Genomic DNA, 12,040 nt, shown 5'->3' with positions numbered 1-12,040 from the left:
AATTTACCTAGAAAGCAAAGTAATAATCAATATCTAACTTACAATAAATCTAAATTAAGTCAGATGGAAAAGGACACATAAATATCTAACTTACCAAAGTCTGAGCACTGATGAAGTGAAATACTTAATACTCCCGTGTGTAAAGAAGGACAAAGACACACAAAGGGCATCTGAGCCATGCCTACCATGGGTTTCACAACTAGGTGTGAAGATTAGAAGTAAAAAAACTTACCACCGATCCACTTGGACATCTGCAAGCAATAGGAAGAAAGGAGGAGAAGAACAAACCTCCACGAAAGTGAATGATGAGGAGGCAAGGAAACAGAAGCAGGAAAAAAACAAACAAACTAGATAAATCACCTTCATCTTGAACATACAGAAAAACTGAATATGCATTGACCGTTCACCTGAGTAACCAACTGTATAAAGGGTGTGGAAGGTGAAATCTCCTGAAGAGGTGTAGAGTGTAACAGACCAAAATAAGATGATGCCAGAAAAAAAAAAAGTCCAAATTGCCTTCTTGATTGTGTTCTTCCTCAGCAACATTGTCAGGTTGAAAAGGAGAAGAAATCACTGGCTGAACATATGAATCTAGCTCCCTGTGATTTAAGGCCTGTATCACCTCTACAAATAAAGTCAATTCCTGGGAAGTCATACCAGTAGCACTGTCAACTATAATGGGAACTACTGTAGTTGATATATGGAACAGCGAATTCATAGAAAGTTCTCGTATAATTTACTAACAAGAAACAAATGTAAAAAAATTATAATAATGATGAAATAATTGAATGCAAACACAGTAAAATAAAACTGTTGAAAAATAAATTTGAAATGGCAAGGAAACACAATCATAAATGGTAGCCATATGCAAAATAACACACGTCTAAACAAAACTGTGCCAATCAAGAAAGTGAGGACTGAGTAGAAATAGCAGAGGGAGCTGGCTGTGCCAATATAGGTGGCACAATACTACTGGTGGAAAGTAGTTACATGATACGTACATGTTCAATAATGGCATGAAATGGGTGGGGTATGTAGACTGGTGTGCTGAGCATAAAAAATTTTTTAGCAATGCAGAAAGACGTTCGAGATTGATTTGTATGATAGGAGGAAAGACTGTATCAGGATATATATATATATATACACACAGAAACTTTATTTCAATAGAAATATAACAGCTTATCTCAATATGACTCTAAACATCAAAAACAGAGAACAGCTTATACTGAGATACATTTGACTTTTAAACATCAGGATATTATCTTAAAATCATAAATTTAAAGAATATTAATCTTCCCAACAGAATGCTGATATTATATATAAAACATTAAGGATTATTTTTCATTATTATTTCTTTTTCTAAGCTGTTTGGGTAATCTGTAAATGTGACAGCAATTCAAGAGCCAATTCAAGTTGCATTATAAAATGTTTTGGTAAGATCAGCAGCCAAATATTATTTTGAATAAATTCAAACATCAAGTAATGAAATATTTATTACTAAAGAACCTTTTTTCTTTTCCTGACATGTATAAATGTGGCCAGAATCTTGGCCAGATGAATGTGCACATTCAGAATGGTGTCACAGCATAAATGGAAAAAGAGATAAATAGCTTCATTCTGAGGTAGTTTGTATTTAATTAATAATAAATCAAACATGATGCTGTTTGAAAAAATTATTTATGCATTACTCTATCATTCTACAATGTTTAGAACGGTGCATTAAAAAGGGCAGAAACAATTGCTTATTTAAGTTTAAAAAAATTATTAACTTTATAACATTTAAACTCCAAAATATCTTATCCAAGACACAGATAAAAGCTTGTTTGAACACACTTCTTGCTTTCAAAGGTACACATCAGCTTAGTCAAGATTACAAAATACAGTTTTACTTTTCAACAGTAAAATGAAATAGCTTAGTGAGATGCAATGGGCTAGAGTTTAAGACATTAGATAAATTTCATTCAGCTCAAATTTCAATGATATACATATCTTAACACTTTTGCTATAGGCATCTTTTTCTGCACATGTCATGAGGTTTTAGTGAGTTGCATTCAAAATTTAATTAAACTACTTTCTTATCACAGCATAAAAAAACATTTAGCATAAAAACATAGCTAATAATTCAAGTTTTAATTATATACAAGTTTTAAGCTCCCAATATTATTACACAATATTAAAAAAAAATCCCGAATTTCCTCTAGTATGAGAATTGTGACATTTTATCTCTAGGCATCCACTCTTCTCTAATAAATTTACCAAACCTCCAAGAAGTACAAAATTTAATGTAAATTACCCAATATAATGTTGTCATCATTCAGACAAAGCATAATTTTTATAGTCTTCAATCTTATGCAGTTACAGAGTGACAAAATAGAAAATCAGATCCCTCTTGCCACTTCCACCTGACACATTCTCTCTGATGTATAATATTATATTATTTATAACCAATAGAAAGCCAAGGATTTATTCTATCAGATAATATATTATATTATATTGTTTTTGGTACAGAGAATCGACTATTTTGTTTCCAGTTCAAAATTTATTCCCACAGCTTAGCTGAATTTTTAATGGTTCTTGTCGCATAGCTATAAAGCTAGAAAAATTGTAACAGTGACAGAACATTGTCTGCTCTTAGCATGTTATTATTCTGTGTTCTTAGGTGCATTATTTAATTAGATAAAAAATTATTTAGTGCAGTAGTACCATTAGCATAGAAAAGTAGGGTTAAGTGTCCTAAACAGTTGACAGCAAAAAAGAAGACGATTACTCAAGTAAGTACCTTATTTCTTGATTATCATGTGTTCTTTATTTATTATTATAAAAGTAACTGAAAGGTTAGAGTAGGTAAAATAAATAACAATAATAATAAATTTTTCACGAGGTATGCTCACGATAGATCGTGCATTGTGTAATTCGATAGGGAAGAGTGAGTTACATCTTATATGGCACAAATATTAGTTAGACACAGTTCAAAGGGCAATAAAACAATAAAATTTAAGTATTATTACAAGTTTAAATCTATTTAGGATAAACAAATGTAGTTTTATTTATAATTTGAAGCCATTCTAGAAAGAAAAAAAAAGGGGAATTTAGATGTATTTAAATTTTTCTTCGTGATTACAAAGTCAGTCCAATTGACCAACCTCTTATAGAGTTAGGGTAGAGAAAATTACTATAAAATTTTACTCAAAAAACGTTTTAAATTCATTTAGGAGGTTTTAGAGATTATGCAAAAGAAATTTGAGATTTTTCAGATAAAGAAAAGTATCTTTAATCTTAACATGAAAATTACTTTGCAATCAGAGCAATCAATACTTTGTCTCCCTATATTCATGAAGAAATTTTTGGTGAAAGCACTTCATTAAAAATTGTGATTTTTTTTGTCTGCAAATGACTGTTAATGATTACTGAAAACTTGAGAAATTTCGTGAAGATACACAAAACATTAAAAGTTTAGTATTAAAACTGTAAAGGTCAACTTGGGGTCAAAAACTCACCTGATTTGACAAAGCCCACAGCAAGAGAATTAAATAATAAAATATTATACAATTAAACTTCAGTTGAACTTAATAATGAAAACAAAGCTTGAATTGACACCTCATACTGAAACATTTCTAAATTTTATACATATCTTACCATATCAGCAATGTGTATAACAAAGATATGTTGCTGAGTGACTTCAACACAAACCTGTATTTTTAGAATCTAAAAGTTACCAAACAGAAAACAGAACTGTATCTTGTCAAGGCTTTTGTGCAAAAAATAAATCTAGATAATCATTCTTCAAGTAAGTAAATACAATAACATAAACATAATAAATTTAAGTACACATTAAGTACATAAAATAAAAACAAAGGAAAAAGTTAAACAAATAGTTAAAAACTCCTGTTTTATAATAGTACACTTCACAACAAATACAGTTCCCACTTAAAATTAAATACTCATTTCTAACTTAAAGGTTGAACTTGAACATTTTTCAGAAATATTTTGTTTTTAAAGTTTTGCTTTAATTTTTTTTAAAACTTACCTCTGGTTTCAGTTTGAAATATTCTTTAACAAACATGACATAACATTTCCCCAGGACTTGATTAAGTGGAGTACTGTTGTAGTTGTCACTTTTGAAAACTTCCTAAAACAAACAAGCATGAATCAGACTTAGCATAAGAAAAAGAAATGGATTCACAATAACATTTTAAAACCCTTGCAACATCTAGGTTAAAGTGTGCATGCCACAACCTTTTGTAAAGTTACATTCAAAATTTAAATTACTTTATTATCAATATATACAAATAAACTTGGCATCCAAACATAATTAATACATCAAATTTTAATACAAGTTTTAAGTTCTTAATATTATAAGGAAATATTTAAAACATTCCTCAATCTACCCTAGTATGAGAATTGTGATATTTGTTCTCTAGTTTATTTACCACCTCTTTCTGAAGTATAGAATTTAATGTAAATTACTCATTATAATATAGATATTACAAAGGTAAAGTCTAATTTTTATAACCTTCAAAATATTATTTGTTTACAGAGTCAAACCAGAAAATCAGACATGCTACACTCACCTGTCACTTCCTCTCTTTCATAAATTGCCAATAATTTTCTTTGCCATTTATACTATATCATTTATAAGGAATAAAAAGGGAGTTTACATCTATCGAATGATGCATAATGTTACGTTGTTTTTGGTACAGTGTATTTCCAAATTTGTCTTCAGGTTATCTCATAGTGTTCAGATAGAGCAACAAAAGGAATTAATTTAAGCTCCTCTTGTCTTAGTTAGAAAGCTAGTTAAATTATAAGTTACTGGACACCATTCACTTTGTGAATATTATTATTCTGTGTTCTTAGGTGCATTATTTGATTAAATAAAAATTATTTAGTGTACCAGTACTATCATTATAAAAAACATAGGCTTAAATTTCATCAGCAAAAAACAGCAAAAGGTAAGTACTACATTTTTTATTTTTCATGCACATTCTTTATTTATTGTTATAAATGTAAAAAATAGAGACTTAGATTAGATTAAGTAAGATAATAATAAAAAAATAATAAAATTCTTTAAGATGTATGCTAACAAGCAGCTCACATTATATCACTGAATACGTTAACGTGAGCTATAAGTTTGCCAAGTGATTTACAACTTATGTGGCAGAATTATTAGATAGAATGGTTCAAAAGGCAATAAACTAAGTATAAACAATTGTAGTTTTATGTTACAATCTGCAGTCATTCTAGAAAGAAAACAAGAGAAATTTAGATTTTGTATTCTTTATGGTAATTACACTGTCAGTCAAACCATCTGAGTCTGTACAGTTAAGGTATAGAAAATAACAGATAAAATATAGTTGTTACTGAAAAAAAAAACAAAAAAACGTTTGACATTTATTTAGGAGGTTCTTAAGGTTATGCAAATGACATATGATCATTTTCAGGTGATGAAAATTGTTTTTAATCTTAACATGAAAATCACTTTGCACTCAGAGCAGTCAAAGCTCTGACTCCATATATTCACAGACAAATCTTTATCAAAAATACTTAGATGAGAAATCTGATTTTCTGTGTAAAAAAGACTTTTAACAGGAACCTACAAATATTTATCCTAAATAGCTTAAGGCTCATAACAGACTACACCTGTTTATGCTTAATTTTATTATTTTATTGCCTTTTGAAACATGTCTAACTAATAACCCCAAAACACAAGTTGTAAATCACTCGGCAAACATGTAGCTCATGTTACCATATTGAATGATATAATGTACTAGCTGCTCGTGAGCATACCTTGTGAAGAATTATATTATATATTCTAATTTTTACATTTTAGTTACTTTTATAAAAGTAAATAAAGAAAATTACTTACCTTTGACATCATGTTTTTTTTTGTTGGTTGCCAATGGAATTTATGTGTACTTTTTAATAATGATGGTACTAGTAACACTAAGTAATTTTTATTTACTTAAATAATGCACCTAAGAATAAAGAATAATAACACGCACAAAGCAAGTAATGTCCTATAACTATTATAATTTAAGACAAGAAGGACTTAAGTTAATTCCCTTTGCTGCTCGATTTGAACACTACAAGATTCAAACTGAATATGAAATTGACAATATTCTGTACTGAAAATAATGTAATATTATACATCATGTGATAGATCAAAACAAAATATTGCCTTTTTATTGGTTATAAATGATATAGTATAAAACATCGGACAGAATTATTGGCAACTAGTGAAAGTATCTGGCTTCGCACAGGTTATTAAGTTAATATATTTCAGCAAGTGCATAAAATTTATCATGAAAGTAAAAATATCGAACCAATTTGAAATATAAATAGTTTCTCAATTAAGGTATTTTCTGTTATATCCCCAACGTTTTTAATAAAAAACATACCTCTTTATTCAATGGAAACTCTAAATTAAGAAATCAATAAATATTTTTCCAGTTTTGTTGTTTATACATTTTATAATGTATTTGCAGTACATAGACTGAGAACAATATTATGTTATACTTTTGTTGCTAAGCAACATGACATAAAATCCAATGTTGAAATGCATTGTTACCAAAATTCACTGGGTTTTCTATACATTAGAAATGTTAATCTAACTGATATACTACAGGGTTTACTATGGAGCATGACCTACCTGTTAAGTAATAAAACCCAGCTCAAAAGCTCTTAAAAACACCTTTGTATGTATCAAGAACTTGACAACTGATGATGTTTTGAAAATGGTTGTTCAGCCTTCTCAAAAAAAAGGTACAAACTCTGTTACACTATTCATATATGTTTTTCAACAGATTGCTCTATAACTTTTTTTTAGCTACAAAAAATGTCTTGAATATCAAATAAGTTCTTTTAAAATATATGTGTATTAAAGAATTTTTCAATAACAGCAGATATTAGGCAACACCAATGTTTAAAATGAAAATACTTTAAGGAATTGAGCTTTATAGACAATATTACAAAACAAAAGTACTATTTCTTCACCACAACTTCTACTCTACAGATAAACTTTTAAATATTCCTTTATTTTTTTTTCTGTGAAAGCAATGATAGAGGTTATTGTTGAATAAATTCTTCCATCTAGAGGTCCTGCATATGCAGTAAATATATTCCGCCCACTTCCGACTACACTAAAACTATGACTTAGACTAGAAGAAAACAATGGAGATTTGTAAAATCTTCTACTATCAGAATAGAGTATATCCAGCTAGCTTGTGTAAGAATACCACTTCCAAATGATAATTAAGCAGGCACAAGTGTAAATATTTACAAGTATAATAAAACTTTTTTTAAATTTATAGACAAGTAGGAATCGATATATATATATATACGTAACCTAGGTAGCTATAGTAATATAGAAAGTTTTAATGCTACAAAAAGTATTGAAACAAAACTATAAAAATTATAAATTTATCCCTACTTTGGCCCAGACTAAGATAATTATAGTAATTGGCCAAAGTAGGGATAAAAATTTCTAAATTTCAAGTAACTCAGTTTTTGTAGTTTTAACTTGCTTGTTTCAACACTTCTTGCATTAAAACATTCTATATTACTTTAGTTAGCTAAGTTATGTATACATCATCCCTACTTGTTAATATAAAATTGAAATTTTATTATTATACTTGTTTGTTTCCTTTTTATTAGTTATATTTTGTGCACCAGCAATACCAAGCTTTGGGTACACATATACCTGATTCAATTATATTATTCATCAGAATCTCTTCCAACCTTCCCACAAATCTAATTATATGCCCAAAGTAGCACATCGTCCATTTAACTAGTATCCTTTTCAGTACAAGAAAGGAATGAATGGGACCCAAGACAGAAGAGTTATATGAAAAAATTAAAGCAATAAAGTTTGTCATTTTTTCTGTATGCTTGTCTGGAAAAGTCACTTACTTATTTACTCAGATTAACATTTTGATTCACTCAATGCACATGTATATAGCGATTTAGGTAGCTTTATAAGTACAATAAACTTTAGTTTTGTTCAGCCAATACTATGAAATAGTCATTGTTAATATTCAAACATTTTTATGGCTGCTATTTTGTTTCATCACGATCCCTACTATTAAGTACCACCGATACTTAACTTGACTCAAACAGTAAATTAGTTACTTGCTTACTAGCTAATTCAGTTTTCACACCAAAGGATTTCAAAGTCTAATTTGAATTCAGAGTTCATTAAGAAAACTTTTAGAACTACAAATTACACGATGGTGTTGATGACTACATTTTTCAAATTCTAGAAATTATCTTTTAACATTTTGATGACACATACACATGTATATACATATGATTATATTTATGTACAATAAAATTTACATAGCTCAGAAATGGCATTTTTAACAACTTTTTTTAACCCTCTACTACAGGCATCCTTTTCTGCGCATGTCACAAGGTTTTATGGAATTACATTTAAAATTTAATAATAATTACTTTCTTATCATGGTATATGAATAAACTAGGTACAAAATTGTAGCTAATAATCCATATTTTAATATCATATAAGTTTTAAGTTCTTAGTTTTATAATGTATTATTAAAAACAAATCCTGAATTTTCCCTAGTATTACAATTCTGACAATTGCTCTCCAAGTATACCCTCCTCCCTAATATATTTACCAAACCTCTGAGAAGCATGGAATTTAATCTAAATTACTCATTATAATATTTTCATCACTCAAACAAAGCAATTTTTATAGCTTTCAGTCTTATTTGGTTACAGAGCCATAAAACAGAAAACCAGAGCCCACGTGTCACATCCTCTCTTTCAGTAATTGCCAATAGTTCTCTCTGATATTTAATACTAGATCATTTATAACCAATAAAAAACCAAAGTTTTAATCAATCAAATGAGATATTATATTATGTTGTTTGCTGTACAGATAATTGTTTATTTTGCTTCCAGTTCAAGCTTTATTTCCATGGGAAACATATTCACAAGCTTAGCTGAATTTTTAATGGCTCTTGTTGCATAGTTACAAAAGTTGTGATAGTTACAGGACATTGTCTGCTTTTTGCATGTTATTATTCTCTGTTCTTTGGTGCATTACTTAATTAAATAAAAAATTATCTTGTGCAGAAGTACCATTAGCACATGTGTTATGCAATTTGATAGGGTAATGTGAGCTACCCATTTGTCAAGTGATTTCCAACTTGTGTGTCAGGAATACTAGTTAGACACAGTTCAAAGGGCAATAGAACAATAAAATTAAGTAGAAACAGATGTATACTGTTTTGAGTTTAAAGCTATTTATAATAAACAAATATAGTTTTGTGTTAAAATTTGAAAAAGGGTAATTTAGATTATTTCAAATTGTTTTTGGTGGTTACAAGATAGGTCAGATATATTTAGGGTAGAGAAAATAACAGATAAGATATAAGGTCCTGTGTTTGAAATTTATTTAGGAGGTTTTAGAGATTATGCTAATGAAATTTGAGACTTTTCAAATAAAGTATTTTTAATCTTAACATGAAAATCACTTTGCACTCAGAGCAGTCAATACTTTGACTCCATATATTCATGGAGAAAATCTTAGTGAAAATACTTCATCAAAAATTCAGATTTTTTGTTTACAAATGACTCTTAATGCTTACTGAAAGTTTGCAAAATTTCAGGAAGATACACAAAATGTATTAGAAGTTATAATATGGGAACTCTAAGGGTTAATTTGAGGTCAATCTTTAAGTTGAATCGAACGCGCCTGTAGTGAGAGAGTTAAGTTGAAGAAAAAGCACAGTCAAGTGTTTAGGGTGCACTGACTATGAGAATGTCTTCAGCTACTCTGCTTTGCTTACAAGATTTAATGGATAAATTTCAAAAGCTTACTTTCTGAAGAAACTTCCTGGTAGCCAAGTGAAAAGTTTCATTAGGTCTATAAAACCAACATCCATAGATCCATTGCTCACCCTCACTGTCTCTCCGCAACTTAGAAATGTGGATGATATGCGGTTCCATTGCTTTTTCTCTGTATGTAATAAAATAAAAAACATTAAGATTTAAGCCAAAGAAGTATTACTAAATTGCACATTCTCTTTTGAAAACCAAAGCACAGATTAAACTCTGACAATAAGAACATGTGGATAGTATGAAATAACATTCCTTCATTTGGTTTACAAACTGAAAGCTAAAACACTGAAAGAAAGGACTTCAAGACTATAAGAGTTAAACATTCCTTCTGTACATAAACTGAAAGAAATTCACAATTATATGAGTTAAAAAATCCTTCTGTAGGTAAACTGGAAGTGAACAAACTAGGAGAGAGAGAGAATTTCAAGATTATACAAGTTAGACACTCTTTACATAAGTAAACTGAAAGTTAACATGCTGAAAGGACTTCAAGATTATAGGAGTTAAATATTCCTTCTTTAAGCAAACTGAAAACTAAAACACTGAGAGAAAAACATAAGTCATTCTTTGTCCTTTTCAGGTAAATAAACCAAATGTTGATATACAGTCAGGACATGATGGTGATATGAAGCAGTATTTCCTCTTGCACATTTTACTGTGAAATTGTTGATAAAATTATATCTAATTATTGTAACTACCATAAAATTGCCTAACTATTAACAAATATTAGTATTTAAGTCCCACATATAATAATAAAACAACTAAACTGCCATCAAGATATGCATCTAACAGAATGAATAAACTACAAATATTGCAGGGATAAATTGGATTCTGTTTCTATGATGATGATAATTTTTGCTTTTAATCACTGGACAGTTATATCCAGTTCATTTTGAGATTTTAACCTCATTTGTGCATGAATTTACACTAAAACAAAACATTTTGTATTGTAGTGTTCACTGAACTCATGATGTAATTTTTTTGTTTTCAGTTGTTATCATACAAAGAGGATGCTGTAACATAACTTCATTTTCAATAAGATTTTCACTAATATAAGGAATAAATGTTGTTTTTCTTATTTCAGTGTTTTAAATTTCTTAAAATGTATTTCTTGTTAATTAAAGCTTAGACACATAGAACACTATCTTTTTAATGAGCAGAAACTAAAGGTATAATGACAAAAGTTAACATTTTCTAACACTGAACATGTATTTCCGAAAGGTACCTTTCCCTCTCTCACCCATTGCTATCTCAACCTTCATTTGCCCTAGATTCGTAAATCTTATGAACAGTGCACCAGTCTTTTATACCCCTATATTTTTGCATCATTACAGCAACATGTGCTGATCATGTGACCACCCTCTACCAATCCCATTGTGCCCTCTATACTACCACAGGTAGCTCCATTTACCATTGCAGCACAATCCTCACTTTCAAGAATTAGCATATACAAATCCGAAAACACCAGCAAATCAGTGGGGAGGAAGAGTGGGAAGTGGGTAAGAGGAGATAAGTACACATCAGATATACATTTTCAGTGTTAGAGAATATTAACTTTTGAAACGGTACTACCTCCACTCCCACAAAGCTAGAATCCCAAACAGGAAAGGTGGAGGGGTCAGTCAAACAGAGTGCGATCACTATGAAAAAAAGCAGGTATGTCACTATTAAAATATGAGACACACCTGTGGGGTATAAGACTACTAGGGGAACAGGTATGATCTTTATCCAGTAAAGAAGATAAAGTAACTAAAGTAAAGCTTGATAAATTATAGTGGAATTCTATGGTACTAATTTATGATTTTTTTGGTTATTCAACGGTATATATATATAAATCCTAAAAAAAATCATTTCGTTTCATATCCTCTACATGACAAATTTTTAAAGGCTTAGCTACCTACTTCAAGCAGCAACAGAGTACAAAGAGATAATTGTTTGCTTTACTTCTTCATGGCTCCAATATTAAGTGTTTCCAACAGTAAATAAACATGCAGCATTCTATCCTTTTGAATCAAGATTTCAAAGAGATGGGTTGCGTCTTTAGTCTGCTCAAAATTTAATGTTTTTAGACCCAAATACAGCTTGATAAATTATAGTAGAATCCTATGTATTGATGTAGTAACTTATGATTTTTTAGTTATTCAAATGTATATATATAAAACCTAAAAAAAATATTTTG

General features: G+C 29.4%; 1 protein-coding gene across 1 annotated transcript in view; it reads right to left on the bottom strand.

The window, feature by feature from the left end:
• LOC106460760 (protein polybromo-1-like) overlaps positions 1-12,040 on the bottom strand; it is a 171,348-nt gene that overhangs the window by 43,156 nt on the left and 116,152 nt on the right. The window contains 3 exon segments of the mRNA XM_022387753.1: positions 4,028-4,129; positions 9,841-10,010; positions 10,791-10,844. Of these exon segments, the coding sequence (XP_022243461.1) occupies positions 4,028-4,129; positions 9,841-10,010; positions 10,791-10,844 (326 nt within the window).

Source organism: Limulus polyphemus, unplaced genomic scaffold, assembly GCF_000517525.1.
Source record: "Limulus polyphemus unplaced genomic scaffold, Limulus_polyphemus-2.1.2 Scaffold35, whole genome shotgun sequence".
In the NCBI taxonomy this organism is placed as follows: domain Eukaryota; kingdom Metazoa; phylum Arthropoda; class Merostomata; order Xiphosura; family Limulidae; genus Limulus; species Limulus polyphemus.
This window is presented reverse-complemented; position numbering and strand designations above follow the sequence as displayed.